The sequence below is a fragment of the Microtus oregoni genome, unplaced genomic scaffold, assembly GCF_018167655.1.
Source record: "Microtus oregoni isolate MIOR12 unplaced genomic scaffold, Mior012 000049F_ref0000343, whole genome shotgun sequence".
NCBI lineage: Eukaryota > Metazoa > Chordata > Mammalia > Rodentia > Cricetidae > Microtus > Microtus oregoni.
Window position 1 is genome coordinate 5,914,529 of NW_024543223.1, and position 17,506 is coordinate 5,932,034.

Below are 17,506 nucleotides of genomic sequence, written 5' to 3' on the forward strand. Positions count from 1 at the left end.
TAATTTTTCAGGGCACCATAAATTAAAGAGCAATTGCAACACAGTCAATTTCTTCAGGAAAATAACTCGCCGTAGCTGTGCTTTGGTCTAATTACATGGAAGGCTAAGTAGCACTATTAATACCCAGAATGGTGTGCAGCCCTGAGGGAAAGGGATAGGAACAGACAGGCAGCCACAGACCAGGGACGGAAGACAATATGTGTTAGGCATTACCAAGGAGGCTGGGCTCTGGGGAAAGCTGGGCTTGGCCACCACCCTTCTCCACTTGGGGCTCTTACCCGACTGATCCCTGTTAGTAGGAATTTATCACTGACCCACAAGTTCATTCATCTAACCAAATGCTACCATGGATGGATCCACCCATGCATGCATCCAGCGATCCATCCACCTACCCATCCATCCATTCCCTTACTCATCCACCCACCCATCTTCCCATCCATCCACCTTTTCCGATATCCATCTCAATCATCCACTTTTCCACCCACCCACCAATCCCCCATCCATCTATCCTTTCCTATGCTCATTCATAATCTATCAACCCAGCATATATTTTCAGCAAACACTTAAGATTAAAATGGTGAAATATAGATCTAACATGGCTACCTTCCCAGAGCTCAGCCCTAGTTTGTGTGATCTGGAGACTGTGATCAAACACTTCAGAAACATATAACTGTGTGTTAGCACCATGGAAGAGACACAGGACCCTGAAAAAACATGGAAGTTGGGACCATGCTGTTGTACTTCAGTTACATATGTTCATTAATCCAACCAACTGCCATCCATCCATCCATCCATCCATCCATCCATCCATCCATTCATCCATCCATCCATCCACCCGTCAGCCTGTCCATCTATTCATCTGCCTATCCATTTACTCATCCATCTGCCCATCCATCCATCCATCCATCCATCCACCCATCCACCCATCCATGGATGGATCCAATAATGGATTTATGCTGGCCATCACATCTGTCTCTCTCCTAGAGGCTGCTGAGTATTAGTTTCCATTGGCTGCTGTTCTGGCCTCTGTCTGGGTACAGAGGCAGGAGAAGAGCTTGGCTACCAGGCAGGGAGGGGCTGTGGTTCTTCTTCCTGCTGCTCTCCCTGATATCCACAGTGGCAGGCACTGCATAACTGTCACCAGGGCCAGATATCCTTCCTGGGACCATTCCTTTGCCTGCTATATGGTATGGTGGCAGGTTATTCTTTCATTCCAATACAGGTATATTCTGATCCTTAGAACTTGTGGTGACCATGCCCTTATATGGCCCCATATGGCTTTCCAGAAGTGTTTTTAGGATATGGGGATTATCTGGTGGGCCTGGGTGGAGTTGGCCTCTGTTTTCATGAAAGACAGGGACTTGGGGAGGGTTCAGATATGTAGTCATGGACATAGGTACACCAACAATGTTCACAAATGCCTGCAGGGGGCATTCTAAGGATGGACAGAGACTTCACCAGGCTGTCCTGGAAGATACAGCACTTTAACCCAAGCATGCAGGGTGGCGATGGCACACGCCTTTAATCCCAACACTTGGGTGGCAGAGGCAGGCAGATCTTTATGAGTTTGAGGCCAGCCTTGTCTACAAGAGCTAGTTCCAGGACAGGCTCCAAAGCTACACAGAGAAACCCTGTCTCAAAGAAGCAAAACAAACAAACAAACAAAAAACAAAGCACATGGTGACCACCAGCTCTCCCTAGAATCTCAGAGACACATAAATTCAGCTCAGAGTACTAATTTTACACTTCTGGCCTCTAGGTCTGTGGAAAATCAGACTTCTGTCATTTCTGTGGTTACTGGCCACCATGGCTACCACGTCGTAGCCCCCCCCCCCATACACACCTGAGCATCTACTAGCCTGAGGCAATGGAGGGGAGGCAGAGAGCCCAGCACCCTTTAGGATCTCCGTATCCAGCTCACAGGCCTCTGTGTGCCAAGGGTCACGGCCACCTCCATTTACTGTAACACACACCATCGATGTGAGACTCCCTGTGCTGATAGATGGCCACGAATGTGTCAATAAGGGCAACGTTGAGGTTCGCGCCTCCCAGGTCAAGCAAGGCTCTGCCTCGCCAGCTGGGGGTTCTGAGTGCCCTGATAGGAAAGCGGCTTCTGTCCTGATATTTGTCTGGTTGGGTCGTGCGACCTCACATCCCATGTCCTCTTACCTTGCTGTCCTTGGTGTAGGCAAGAACCTTGTCCTCCTCCTTCGGGTGGAAGAGGAGGGTCTCCACGAGGAAGGGAACTGGATACTTCTGGAAGGTGGTGCCTTCGTCGGTGCTGAGGAAGAGGCTCTGCTCCCGGTCACCGAGGGACGAGCTCACCAGGATGATCTGAAACACAGAATGTGAGGCTGAAATCGGGGTCACTGCTAAGAGGGCTGTTCTCCCTTACTGCCCCCCACTCTTTCATGGAGACCCTAGCAGGCCCCATGGCAGAGCTGAGACTTGACCTGGAATTTTGAAGTTCAAGGTGTCTGCCATACAGAAGGCAACTGTGGGTATGTGGGAAGTGGGTGATGGGAGTGGAGGTATCTGCCTGAAGAAGAGAATGATGAGTTAGATGGGGTAACCTAGAACTCAAAGGTGGGGTGAGGGGCTGATGGGGTGGGAAGGCTACTGCAAGATCACCACATCTGACTGACTAGTGTCCCCTGAAAAGATGTCTCCACACACTCAGCCCTGGGAGAGCGAGTGTTGAGAGCATGTCCTGCTCTAAGACCTTCCATGTTGTGTAAACAGTGGGTTTGGGTCTCTTCTTGGCCTGCAGAGGGTCCATTTTACCAGCAGCATTTGGCCCCATGTTGAGCACAAACACAGAGGGAGATGACTGGGCATGTAAACAAGACGACCTGCCCAGCGAAAAGACCTATTCCTAAAAGCAGACAGAGGTCACCCTTGAGACTTATCAAAGTAAACTGCCCCCTCCCCCAGAGTAAATGGACATATTAAATCACACCAGGAAAAACAGGTCAGGGATTTATCAGACACAGCAGACTGAGGAAAGGGTGAAACACCCTTACCTGGACTCTGGAAAGAAGAGGTCACCTAACACCATGATGGTGACCTGTCCTCTGACTCATGTGAGCATCAGGAGCATAAAGCCGAGAACTCCCAAGTGTCTTGAAGGCATAGGCTTAACTCAGTTCCCATGGTTGATACGGTCACTCCAACCGCCGTCCCCCCTCCCTGCCTGCCTGTTCGCCCATATGACCTGACATCTGTTCATCCTCTGGATCTGGTCCTGCCCTCCGCTTCACAGTTTGTGCTGTTCTGCACCTCTTTCCTGAAGTGTGATTGGCACGGAAGCTCAGCTCAGCTCTGAGCCCGTGGCTGACTTGGCAGCACAGCCCCCAGCATGCTTCATTATCTTGTTCGCACAGCGAGTCCCCTTCCACCCACATCGGCTGTCTGCTTGCCTCCAGCTAGATCTCACAAACTCCTTGAACTCAGCTGCGAGCTGCGGCCTCTTCGGTCCTCTGTCACCATGCTGTAGCCTACTGTTTCAGTGAGGGTTTCTATCACTGTGTTAAATACCATGATCAAAAGCAACTTGGGGCGGGAAGGGTTTGTTTCAGCTCACAACCCTCCGGTTGCTCCAACACTGAGGGAAGTCAGGGCAGGAACTCAAACACAGCAGGGACCAGGAGGCAGGAGCTGCAGCAGGGGCCTTGGAGGGCTGCTCACTGGCTTGCTAAGCCTGCTTTCTTACAGCACCCAGGATCACTCACACAGAGTTGGCACCACTCACAGTGAGCTGAGCTCTCTTACATCAACCATTGGTAGAGAAGATTTCCTACTCAGTTGAGGGTCTCTCTTCTTAACATGACCAAAAAGAAATAAGGACAAAAACATGTGCACATGCGTGCACATACATCTGTGTGCTATGCGACTGTGATCCGAGAGTTTATATTGGTGATTAAGATTGGCAGCTGGGCAGTTGTGGCACGTGCCTTTAATCCTAGCACTTGGGAGGCAGAGGCAGGTGGATATCTCTGAGTTCAAGGTCAGCCTAGTCTACAGAGTGAGTTCCAGGACAGGATCCAAAGCTACAGAGAAACCCTATCTCTAAAAACCAAAAACAACAACAATAACAACAAAAATTAGAAAAAAGAGTCAGTTTTTACCTTGACCAGCTATCAAGGGATTCGGCACTAGTTGGCAATTGCGGCCAATAGATTTGCTGTGGCCTGTGAATTGAATACTAGTCAGTATGTTCTACGTGAAGGATACAAACATCCGTCCATCTTCCGGACATAGCCGTCACAACAAGGACTTTACTTGGAAGCATGGTCACTGGTGATAAGTACAGGACCTCAAGAGAAAGCCATCCTAGACTTAGGGTAAGTCCACCGGCAGTGTCCCCATAAGAGGAGACAAGGGCACAGAGATGTGGACATGGGGCTGCTGGATACATGGCGTTAGAAGAGGCAGAGAGCAATGGTCCCCTGAACCTCCTGGAGTGGAATCCAGCACACCCTCCCTTGGATGCCCTGCCTTCACCCTGAGAGAACAGTCCGTACTCAGCCCTGTCACATACATCCTTAGCTGTGGCAGAAGCTCTGCCCGGGGTGATGGGGTGGGGGACATCACATCTGTCTTACAGTTCCACAACATATATTTTGTTCTGCTGGAGGCAGGTGCCTGAGGGGCTCACTGGAGTGGGCCATTTGGGAGGCTGGCAGCTTGGTCTTGTGGGGAATGCCACGTCCCTTTGATGTGCACACCATACCCTTCTGTGCTGCATCTGAGGTGACAGGAGACCCACAGGCTGGATGAGCACCTCACGTCCTGTGTGGCTCTGAAACTAGCTAATGAAACTCCATTACTGCGGTGGTCTCTGGTTCCACACTGTGTTCTGCCTCATCAAAGCCTCCTAAGAGGAAGTCACCATGGTACCCAGTTTTGTGGTGTCCAAGACCCTTGGGGAACCCTGGTGTAAGGCACCCCCTGTGCACTGAAGGCCACCTACCCACCACCTTTTAAACTTTTTATGCTGCAGAGTCCCCAAGGATACCTTCTCCTTTGGGCTTCTTGGGACTCCCCTCTATTTCATGGCGTAGTCCAGAAAGGTAGCCAAGACCCTGTTGTCACACTGTGGGTCACAGGAGGGCTTCAGCGTTGAAAGGGGCAATTGGAGAGCTCCTTATAAGCCAGACCTTAGGGTCAGGAGGTCTGGGTAAGCTGGGAAAGTGACCCCATCACACAGCTCCAGGCAAGGGGTGCCAGAGCTATTGGCTCTGTAATCCCTGTGGTGAAGGCAGTGACACGCTCTGCGGGGCATTATGGTGAAAAAGACCCTCTGCTGGGCCTGGGGGAACCAGCATAGTTGAGCAACACACAGCTCCAGGAGGGCGCAGGGCAGAGACCAGCCTCTGTCTGGATGCTGCCGCGATGGCCTTTCAGAGGTCAAGCTTCTCTGGAGAAAACAATGAAGGACCCATGAGGATCAGTGGGCTGCACAGAGTGCTTGCTCCGCTCTAAGTGAGCCAATGATAATTCCATCATGTCTTCTTTTCAAGGAATCTTAACGAGCTCCCTGGGAACATTAATTAGTCTCTTCCAGCATAAAGCCCACTATCTTTGTTCAGGAAGGCATGGGAGAGACTCTCCGTAACAGAGCAAAGAGATGAGCCTGCGCGTGCAGAGGAGCAGGGTACCTCAGGGAAGGGCTGCAGAGGGGCACTGAGAACGGATACAGGGTGGGAGCCGCGGGTGATGGATTCTGCGCCCTTCGTTACAGTGACTGGGTTATGGGAAGCACGTGGCACTCTGCATTGGCAAGTGATGTGGCCGCAAGCAGGAATGAGTGAAAGCAGAGAAAACCAAAGGCCACAGAGGAAGCCAGAGCAGAGGTCAGTTTAAAGTGGAGACTTAGGATTCCAGATTTTACTTAAATAAACTTATTTGTAATGGTTCCAGGTGGAAGATGTGCCCACTGTCACAATGAGGGCATAGAGGTCTGCCGATTAGTAGTATCTAAACACCACACTGGGCTCAGATGCTGCTGACTGCCTGGTTCTGACCCAGGACCTCATATCAGACACTGTGTGATTAGTTGGTCAGGTCTTCTTGGATCCCGTTGGGGACATTTTTAGCTTCGCCTGCTTCAATTATGTGGCTGTGGGGAGGCCTACAGACTGGTTCCTGCAGGGGTCCCTCCAGGGAGCCTCAGCTAGTGTGTTTTCCATATTCGTCTGTGATCTCCCAAGAAACACCACTGCGATGGTATTCGCTCAAGATCACAGAGGGTGGCACGGTCACCAGGACACCCTGTGGTGCCTGTGCCCTGCTGCCAGGTGGCCTCTGCCAGGCTCCTTTGCTGTGGCTCGCTTGTCTGTCCTCTTTGGAGTGGGATGGCGTCCTGCCTCCGAGGGTGAAACAGCTATGAAGTGACTGGAATTTTGCACTAGAACTGGCCGCGCCTCCCCTGCTGTTTACTTAATCATTCAGTTATATCGCCGGGGGCTCATGAATATTTATTTTACACTTTGCATTGTAATTCATAAACAGTTTTCCTCAGAGCATCCAGCTGGAGCTCTCAGGAACTTCCAGCTCCTCCCCGTGTCCCTCTGGCACATCCTTTTGTCCTTCCAAAGATAATTCAAACTATGTGTAGATACCTGGACAAGAAGAAAACTGACACAAGCCACCTAGACGCCCTGTGTTTGGCTCACCAAACACCCACTTAACATCCTTTCTCCACCCCAGATTCTGGGTGGGTGCACCCCTGGTTTGGCCAATCTTCTTCCCAGAACCCATATGCCCCTCATTAATGCTCTTTCCTGTGATGTATTCTGATGCTGCAATTGCTTGTCACGGGCCTCCTGTTTGAATTGCGTGCTCTGAGCAACTCCTGTGTTGTACCTCTAGTGACCACCAGCACAGGTGTGGGTGGGGTTGGCAATTGTTCCATCCTGGGATAGGGGATATAATGCATGCAAGGATGAGAGGAAGGCTAGCCCCACCTCCACTTGGACTCCCATAGGATCCTGTGTTTGTTTTTCTCTTTGGGAGAATATCTGCATGAATATTCAAGTAGCCTAGAGGTCAACAGCCAGAAAGTCTCATTCACTTCTTCCTCCTCACTGCTCCTGGTAGCACACATTAGTGAAGGCTCATTCATTCATTCATTCATTCTTCTATGGCTAACGAACTATGAGCCAGGGGACCTTCTCTGAGGAGGTGCACACAGGTGGGCCTTGAATGGGTAGATTTGACAGGCAGACTAGGGTAGTCCAAAGTCCCTGGCCCACCTCCCATCCCCATCCCAGGCTCCTGTATCAGTCAATCACCCTAGTTCTGTATTTCTGCAGTGGGCTGAGACGATAGGCACCTTGCCTTTCTGGGCATGTGCTGCTCCCTGCACAGATACATACCCAAGAGGATGGAGATGCCCCAACTCTGGTACTGATGACTGAGAAGCTGACCTTGAACTTCTACCATGATTCAAGACCACATAGGAACTAACCAAAGCTTCAAAAGTTCTTGTGTGCAAACTCCCAGGTAATGGAGACCTATCTGCAGGTGGCCCCACACCTGTCAACCTGTGCCCCAATATCTGCTTGTTAAATAGCTTCCTGTCCACCAAGGCTCTCTCCAGAGACTGCCTCTTCTGGAGACCCTCCCTGGTACAGAGTCAGTGAGGTTCCCTGACCCTCACCCAAATCACCTGCACCACTAACCTTGTGACCCCTTGTGCTCTCTCCAGGGAAGCCCCCCTACAGCGTGGCAGAGCTGGGTCCATCTGCTGTAGCCACATCCCAGCCCAGACACCTCAACCGACACCAAGTAGGTGCTGGGACTTCATTACTGAGTAAGAGCACTGGGCAGGGGCCACCACCCCCTCAGGTGGGCCCAGGGCTCTGTCTCGGTGACCCTGGGGTGAGAGGTACCAAGGGCCCAATAATCTCACCAGGGTCTATTTTCTGCCTTTGGGCTGGGAGAGTGAGCCAGGAAAGAGTGGGGGTGAGGTGCTGACAAGGATGGGAATACTGGGGCAAAAAGCAAATCAATTAGTAGCTCGCAGGCAGATTGTACTTCCAAATTGAGAGGCAGACTCTATTTTCAACGGTGTATTTTTACCGCTTTCTATTCTGGGGGAGACATATGGTACCTGAGCTAGGTCCTGGGGGCCGTGAGGCTGGGTTTCCTGAAATCAGAGGCAACATGTTCAAACATGCTGTTGAAATATTTGACACGTTCCTTTGACTGATGGCTGGGCAAATTAAAGCCCGAGCCTCCGGAAAGAGTAGTAAGCTGCAGGGCCCAGCACAGGGGCAGGGGCGTGGGACAGGGACAGGTATATTGGGCACTGAGAGCACTCAGCATTCCTGCCAACGAACTGCGATTGCCCTCACTTCTCAGAGGAGATGCTGAGGCCAGAGAGGCTGAGGGCCTGGTGTATGGAGCTCACTGCTAGTGTGACTGCACCAACTCCCCTCCCTTGATGTTCCTCTGCACCACCCAAGGCCTAGGGCACGGTTGCTTCTGTCTGGAAGGCAACTAACAAGCACCAGGGAGCTTGATACAACAGAAGATCCTTCAAAGGCCCCTCTCCCTAGCTCAAGGGCCAGAGATAACTCCCAGAACTCTACAAGTCACCAAAATGTTAGGGATGGATTTCTGACTGCATGAAGGCTCCATGGACCTCCCCCACCCCCAGTCAGTGCACACACATGGCCTGAGTCCCTATTGTGGTGAACCTCTCCTCCAAAAATACCTCTGTCCCTAAGGCCTGCAGAGACAGAGAGAGGGTCTCCATGTTCTGGAGCATTGACCATGTGTGACCCCACCCTGCTCCCCTGCTGCAGCAGGCAGATGGCTTCTATAGAATGTCAGCCACGCAGGAAGGGCTCGGGGAGCTCCTGGCAGAAGTGGGGGTAGGATGGGTGGCATCTGTGCTAGATCTCTGCCTTGGCCGTATCAGGAATCCCAGCTGCTTAGGGGTCGACATGCCTTCTTCTGGGCTCCAGCTTCAGTCAGCTCTCCTTCCTGTCTGCTGGGGTCCACGGGACACCAGTTTGTACCTCCTAGTTTGATGCATCCCTTTGACCATTTCCCTTGGAGGCTTCTTGCGGTTTCTCTGACCACAAGATGCTAGATGTCACCTCCCTGGTCCATTTCCTGCCATGAAACTTTCAGCCCGTCTCTTCCAAAAGGTAGCGCTAACAGCCAGCCTGCCCCAGTGGCACACATTGGATACAGTCACTTATGTGGGGCTTACAGAAAACAAAGAAAGTATACGTCATCTTTGCTTGCCAGAGCCCTGCCTGGCAGTCCCACAGACCTTCTCTCTCCATTACGTGCGTATGTGTGATTGTGTATATGTGTTGGGGGTGGGGCTTCCAGCCCAAGCTCAAGACTTGGTGTCACCTGTCTACTGAGCAACCTGTTCCTGGCCAGCCAGCTGGAGCCAGCTGGGAACTCAGGAAACTTGGTTTTGACGGCTGGAGATGCAGACAGTGGAGACAAACAGCGAGGCACCCACCCCCAGATCTGAAATTAGAACCTGCTAGAATCTCATCTGGGGCCGAGTGAGTCATGAGAAATAAGAATTCTCTAGCCCAGACCTTTCTCGTTCCCCAAGACTTGCAAATGGGGGGAGCACTGGTACACACAGGAGGGATCTCTAGAGTGGCAGAAGTGGTCTATTTGGTAACCCCTGAGAGAGTTTGCCTGAGATATGGCCTTGGGTAAACAAGAGGATGGGACCTGTGGAGCCAGGTGGGTTAGCTAAATGAGACTTGAGACAAAGGCAGCATGCCGGAGAGGATGGATGGCTGCTAAAGATGCCTTGTAGTTGGGATTCGGAGGCTTTGGTAGGGACTGAGTGACATGCACCACATAGAAGTCTCTGACCTGCTGGCATGGGCAGATGTGTATGGCTGTATCATTCACATGTATGTGGATAGGAGACAGAATGACTGGTTTAGGAAGATGACCAGGGGTCAGTCTGAGCCCCGAGGGTTCTTGGGACATGCCCAGGGGAGGGAGAGATCCTCAAGGCAAGCCTGGCAGGAAGCTGGCCTGGAGACAGGCATTTGAGGATGGCATGCCCACCCATGGGGCCTGGAGCCAGATGTGGCTTGGCTTACTCCAGGGAAGGTCATTTGGAGTGTGCTCTCTTGACTGCTTTGAAATGAGATAGTGTGACATGGAAAAGAACTGGCCTGATTGCCAGCCCATCCCCCCACCGTCATGACATGCTAGACTGAGCAGTCTTCACATGAGAGCAGACAGGTTGAGAGCAGACAGGTTGAGAGCAGGTTCACTGGTCTTCCACAGATTCTCTGGGCTGGCCCAGGGCCTTGCTCGTGCTCCCAGCTGAAAGGTTTCTGCCCCTGATCAGCCTCCCGGCCAACGCAGCAATCCAAATCAGACCACATCAAACCAAATTAGAAAAAGGCCAGGTTTAATGGGTAAAACGCTCCCAGATAATGCCCCCAGAAGATGGAGGAAAGAGACCAAAACCCATGTGTCTGTTTTATGGGGAGCAGTTTAAATACCCTGTGGGGATGGTCTTGAGGCATCTCCGGGGAGGAGCTCTGTTTGGTGGGCTTTCTGAGATGAGGCGGGGATTGGGGAGAAAGAGATGAGGGAGGGGAATGAGGTGGAACTTCTATCAGAACATTCCAGACTCTTTGGGTATATGGATGCTGGGGGCTGGGGTAGAGCTTCCACCAGAACACCAGCATCCTTCCCAGGACCAGCACAGGACGAGAGGACAGCTGAGACAATGGACAGCAGTTTCCAGTCTTCTTATACTCAGGTCTGCGACCTTCCCTCCAGTCTGGGACAGTCATCTTAACATGTGACCTTCACCTCAGCCCATGACCTTCACTCCTCCATCCTATCTACCATTTAGGGAAGCCTTGGGAGCCCAATATTAAACTCCTTTCCCATACTTGCTGTAGTTTCTGATTAAAGCCTTATGATGGATAGATCTAGAACTATTCTGCCAGTCAAATACCAGGATCTGGTCCACTCTCTCCCTGCTTACTGAACAATGCACACTCCATGCAGACCATTCTCTGTACAGAGTCCTGTCTTTGGTGCTCATGTCTTTGACTTCTCATCTTTGACCTACAAGATCCAGGACTTGGCTGCCTCATGACAATCTTCCAGCAGTGTGAGCTTGCTGTGAGCTAGAGAATTTGTTCCTGCATCAAGGTGACAGAATGGAAATATCTGCTGGGGCGGGATGCAGATGACACCTGGTCACAGCATGATTCCCAAGAGATCTGAGCTCCCATTGTGCAGAATACATCATGACAGTATCAGAGCGCCCTGGGCCCCCAGCTGGGAACTGCTGTACTGCCTTAGAAATTTACCAGGAGTGCTGAGAGACGAGAGGGCTCAGGGCATGAAAGCACTTGGTGTACAAACCCGATGACCTGAGTTCAATCCCTGGGACCACGGTTGGGGGAAAGAACCTACCAACTTGCCCTGAGACCCCTATATGTGCACTGTGGCATACATATGCCCACCACCCCCGGGAAGGAAGGAACAAACAAATCCACCAGGAGCTAGCAGGCTACAGCAAGAGTGGATAGATGGTACTGCCTGTCCATCTCGAAGCAGGGACACAGTTGGTTCTCAGCTGGGTGCCTCAACTGCCCTTACCTGACAGCAGTGACTTCTCTGTTGCTAGAATAAGTATCATGACTAAGGCAACTCTGAGAAGAAAGAGCTTATGTGGGCTCATGGTTCCCGAGGGTTAGAGTCCATGATGACAGAGTGAAGGCCTGGCTACAGGAGCAGGAAGCTGAGGACTCACAGCCTGAACCACAAGCATGGAGCAGAGAAAATGAACTAGAAGCGTCTTTAAACTCTCAAGGCCCACCTCCAGTGAGATACTTCCTTCAACAACTCCCACTCCCTAAGCCTTCTTAAGCTGTGCCACCAACTAGGGATGAAGTATTCAAGTGCCTGAGAGTATGAGTAAGATCTCCTTCACCACCAAACCTAGAGAAAGGTTACTGTAGGAGGGCAGCTTGGCAAAATTGTTGCCATGATAGTCTCGATAGAGACCAGCCTGAAAGTAGGCCTGAGTTTCGGTTAACCCAAATGCAACACCTGACTCCAAGAAAGACTACAAACTGAGACCAACCAGGCACCACCAAGGAATGAAGCAATCAGCATCCAAGGGGAAAAGACCTAATGTTCCAATCATTGTAGATAGGATCCCCAGATGTCCCTTAGCCCAGCACACACCCGTCTCCTTTCACCAAGACACGCCTAGATAAATGTCAGCCAATCAGTGGTCAGGAACCTTAGAAATCCCTCACCCAAACCTCTACTATGATTAAAAAAAAGCCCACCCCCAACTGAGCTCGAGACCCTCTGAACTTGTACCATTGTGTCAGACACACAAAGGGTCAAAGCACAAGTTTGAATAAAGACTCTTTGCCTTTGCATACGGATTCAGACTCCTTGTTGGTCTTTGGGGGACTCTGTGATCTGGGCATAACAGTTACTTCAGAGCTTATGAAGGAAGGGAGGGGGAGAACTGGGCCCAGAGGTAGTGATTGACAGGATGCAGGGTGCGGGGGTTGTGGAGGCACCATACATAGGATTCCTGTTATTTATCTACATTAGGGCTATGTGGAGTGTTGGGATCACCATGGTGACCAAAGAGCACAACCCCCTCAACCCCATCTTCTGGACAGAATGTATTCATCAACACAAATGGTAGTCTTTCAGAGCAGCCTGGGTGGGAGATGCCCTTGTCTCTCTTCCAGACAGAGGAGCAGGAGCCTGGAGGGGAAATGACTTACCCAGGGCCACACAACCATAAGCTCCCATGTTGATGCGTGGGTGGCTCTGCTTGCCGTCTTGCTATCCTGCCTCTGTGTGAACGCTTGCGCCGGTGAGCAGCACCCAGCGCTGATTTAGTTAAACAGCCACTCAAACACCATCACAGATGTGATTGCCAGTTAAGGGCTGGTTCAGCTTTAATTACTGACTTGACAATTGCTGAAATGCCAAGAACCGTCCCTGGGCACACTTGTAAACTGAGAGGAGGGGCCTGCTTTCCCCTTGGCCAGGGTCTGCCTTGAAACCTGGCACCTGATCGATAGTCATCAAAGACAGAAGACGTATTTCAGGAGACATAAAAGCAACTCACCCTCACGTTCTACAACCTTGATTTATGGGTAATCTTGTCAATAACATGAAACTCAAGGCGGGGCCATTGTTGAGACCTCTGCTCTCTGAGGGGCTGGGCATGGCGGCCCTGGAGGGAATGTGGCTTAATTGCGTTTGTTTGCCTGTCTGAAGGCATCTCGCCGACAATGCAAAGAAGCTCATTTGCCTGGGCAGAGTGCGGAGGATGGTGAATTCTCGGGAGTGACTGTGTTTTGTGAGATTGTCTTTTATCAGGACAGTTGTGCTAACTGTGTAAGATTAGATCAGTGAACAATTTGTTCATTCATCTGCCCTAATTGAACAACGGAAGGCGAGGGAACGCGTGGCAGCACCGTTAGTATTCCGGCTTTGCAGAGCTGACTGCGCCTGGGTAGTGGTCCCTAAGGCTTTCGAGTCAAACATTCACAACCAGAGGCTAGGATGCCATTGCCACCCCTAGTCCAGGTGGCTAAAGCACTTCCTCAGCTCGACCGTTCTGGTCATTGTCCCTGGGGGTGGGTGATGGTGACCCAGAGCCACTTGCCCTGCCCTGCCCTGCCCTGCATGTTCACTTAGGAACCGTTGGTCGTCTGCTCAGAGAACCCAGTGAGGATAGAGCTGAATGGCCCACAGTGCAGCTCCCTCTTTGGCCCTCACTGTCGCTTCCTCTTTGACCCTTACAGTGGCAGCTTCCTGTATGGCAGGAGAAGAACCTTACACAGGAAACCCCAGTCTCCAGCCATAGCTGATACCTTGAGTGACATGGCGGTGGCACACTGATTATTCAGCGTGGACAACACAGGCGACAAATTATCCGGCTTGGATTAGTGCTTACTGTGTATTGGTCCCAAGAACCTGGGAACAAATGGCTAACTGAGGTGCCTGCTTACGTATCAGATCTGGCTGCCAGTTTCTCTCAGAACAGCAAGTATCTGTTCCAGCGTCCTGGCTCCTCTTAGGGACTTCTTGCCCCTCCCGCTCCCCCAAAACTCTCCAGCCCCTGAGCTTCACTTCCCTCCCTCAACTTCTGATTCCTATACAACTCATATACTTTGGCCATGTGCTGTCCTGGTTCTGCCCTTGGCTTCTCTCATGACCCTCTACTCTTGGCTCCTGGTCCCCTCTCTTTCCCCTCTCTCTTCTCTTTCTCTCTCCCTCTCTCCCTTCTTATGGCTTGGTCCATTCTGCTGACCATGTTTAGTCTTGGCTCTTCCAGATGTCTCCAGCTGTGTTCTCCCTCATATCTACAATAACACCTTCTCTTCAACCACACCCAGGACAATCACACACATCCTCGTTTCCATCCACCGTGTGCCAGGAGTAGACAGAATGCTTTCTGCGTCTTTTAAACGGTGCTCCACTGAAGTGAGCCAGTCCTTGCAGGCGTTTAGATAGGGATCTCCCTAAGGCCCATGCGTTGGAGGCTTGGCCCCCACCCTGTGTAGAAGTGGTGGAACCTGTGGGGAGGCTCGTGGGGGGGTGTGACCTTGAAGGGGACAGGACCCAAGGCCCCTCCTCTACATTTTTCTCTCTTTGCTTCCTGGCCACCATGGGGTCAATAAGCTACTTTTGCCATAAGCTCCTACTATGGTATATCCAGTCAGAACAGGGTTGCAGCAGCAAAGCCAGTGGGGCATGGACCTCTGGGAGCCACACAAACTTTACCTTCTTAAAAACCAATAATTTCAAGTATCTCAAGACAGCAATGCCCAGGTCCCAGAGACAGCAGCTCCTCTCCCAGCCACACAGTGTCTGGCAATGTGGAGCCTGGAAGTAAGCAAGGTGGTCACTCTGACACCCACCTACAGAGATGAGAAAGGACACACACGAGGAGCCCTCCAGTCCTTTGTGTCCACCCTTAGCTGAACTAGAGAGTGAGTGCTGTCAAGATCCTTGGCTTCACAAGGCAGACTGGCAGACAGACAGGCAATGTCAGACAGGTAGAAACAAGCAATGTGAACTCAAAGAAGGACTCAGGCCCTTAACAAAGAGGGGTTGGGAGGCCCCATGCTGTCAGGAAGAGTTTTTTTATTATGTATACAATACTCTGTTTGTATGTATGCCCGCGGGACAGAAGATGAAGGCACCAGACTTCATTACAGATGGTTGTGAGCCACCATGTGGTTGCTGGGAATTGAACTCAGGACCTTTGGAAGAGCAGGCAATGCCCTTAACTGCTGAGCCATCTCTCCAGCCCCTGTCAAGAAGAGTTTTAACGAAACATAAAGGAGAGCGGATGGGTCAGGAGACCCATCTTGCAGCAAGGTGATGAGGAGGCCATGGTGTTGGAGGAGGCCAAGGCCTGAGCTGCAGCCATGTGACAGGGAAGCACCAAGCCACAAGGCATGGAGGGAGGCAGAGAGATGGTACAGAGATGGGATACGGACCAGAAAGAACAAGATCCACAGGTCAGTTGGATCAGACAGGGCAGTACCACAAAAAGCTCAAACACGGTGAGGATGGAAGGTCCTGCTGACATTCTGTATACGTCACTATGTCCAAGCCTCATCACGGGTGTTCTGAGTCAGTGGCAGGGTGTGGTGTCTGAGCCTTGTCAGTGGTGGGATGTGTTGTCTTGCAGCCCCATGGTCAGTGGCAGGGTGTGGTGTTTTTGAGTCAACTGAATATTGGTGGTAGGCTATTGATGTCTTAAGGCATTAGTAGTGGTATATTGGTGTCTGTATATTGATAACCAGTGGTGGGGTATTAATAACTGGCAATATGGGATGCTGGTAGCTCTGATCACTAGTGGTTATGGAACTGAGGTACTGGTAGTCACAGAAAGGCATGACTTCTAATGTTATCATGTAGTCCTTGAACATGGCAGTGGTGGTGGCCATGTGTTTCGCCAGTTCCTTCTTGTCTTTTTGTTGGGAAAGGAATGGTGACATCATTCTCAAGAAGAGGGCTCTGGAGGAGATTTTCCAAGGGCCCACAGACACTGCAGGGAGACTACAAGACCAGAGATCTGACCAAAAAGGTGTCCTGAGAGAAAGGGTGCAAGTTGTTCTGTACCCAGAGTCCTCCCAGTGGTGGCCTGGTCATGGTCTCTTCCACAGGCATAAAACAGAGGGCAAGACTGGGTTTGGATGCGAATCAGGTAAGGTAAGATGGTTCCAACCTCCTCTAAAATTCAATGACACCTGAAGCTCGGCCCTGGTTGAGTTGCAGAGATGGAGCTGGCTGAGGGCAAGCTTGACCATGAGGGATTTATGATGGGAAATCATCACCTGTATCTCTGAGCTTCGCTTGAATGCTCCTGGTGATGGGACGCCTCCCACCTCTGCCTGGACGTTTCTCTCCTTACCAGGACCATCCCAGCAGAGAAAGAGCTGTGCGGGCAGCACACCTGAGCTGACCTCTAGCTATGTGAGTCCACGTGGCCTGGAATCAGTTCAGTGACCCTGGGAGGCTCAACCCAAGCCTTGGAAAGCAAGAAGGCACTGGACAGCCTCTCTTTGTCTCTTCTATCTCCTGAGCTTCAGGCTGGGGTTGGAGAAGGGCAGGGGGCGGGTATTACAGCTTGTCAAGGAACGTGCCAGTCTTTCCCTAATTAAGGCTCCTCTGGGCATCTCTCCCTCTGGAGGACCCAGGGAAGAAGGGCTGGGCTTCAGGGCAGGACGTAGTACTCTTTACCAGAATGCCATTAAATTAATCCCAATCATGCTAATTATAACTCATAGAATTGCTGGGACACTGGGGAGATGTGACAGTGTGTGAAACGCAGGTGTAGCAGCCACACTGACACCCTGAAGTCAAGGTGACAGGTGTAATTCACTGTCACTAGATGTCCGGCCATGTCACATGTCCACTCTTGGTCCCTCCCAAGATGCAGAGCCTCATGATCCCCATTTTCCAGAGAGGTTAACACTCTTCTCTGAGGGTGCCCAGCTCTGTGAGTGTGGCTGAGCAGGTGACAGGTGACAGTGTTTCTAGCCCCAAGCCTTGTCACAGCTGCACTGCCTGCTTTTGATCTATTCTTTGTGCTTCTCTGTAAGATTTTGTTCAGCAAAAGAGCTTCACATGTCAGGAAAAACATGTTCTACACTTCTGAATTCATCATGATTGCCCTAGTGCATGTGTACACACACACACATACACACACACACACACACATACACACACACACACACACACACACACACACACGGGGGGGGGGCAGAGGGAGGGCAACTATAGGTAGCTGTGATAGGTAGGTCCTGGAAGGACCTGTTCATGGTTCTTTTGTCCACTTCCGCATACTCCCTTCCATAGGCCAAGCTCTAACTGGGCATCTGCTGACATCCCACTACTCACAGCCAGTGCCAGCAAAGCCTCTAGAAACTGCTTAGGCATCTCCTCCCCTGGGCAACAGTGGATGGTGTCACAGAAGCCTGGA

General features: G+C 51.3%; 1 protein-coding gene across 1 annotated transcript in view; it reads right to left on the bottom strand.

The window, feature by feature from the left end:
* Sorcs2 (sortilin related VPS10 domain containing receptor 2) overlaps nucleotides 1-17,506 on the bottom strand; it is a 379,314-nt gene that overhangs the window by 58,427 nt on the left and 303,381 nt on the right. Inside the window, exon 4 of the mRNA XM_041636558.1 lies at nucleotides 2,170-2,334. Within this exon, the coding sequence (XP_041492492.1) occupies nucleotides 2,170-2,334 (165 nt within the window). The remainder of the gene's footprint in view (nucleotides 1-2,169; nucleotides 2,335-17,506) is intronic.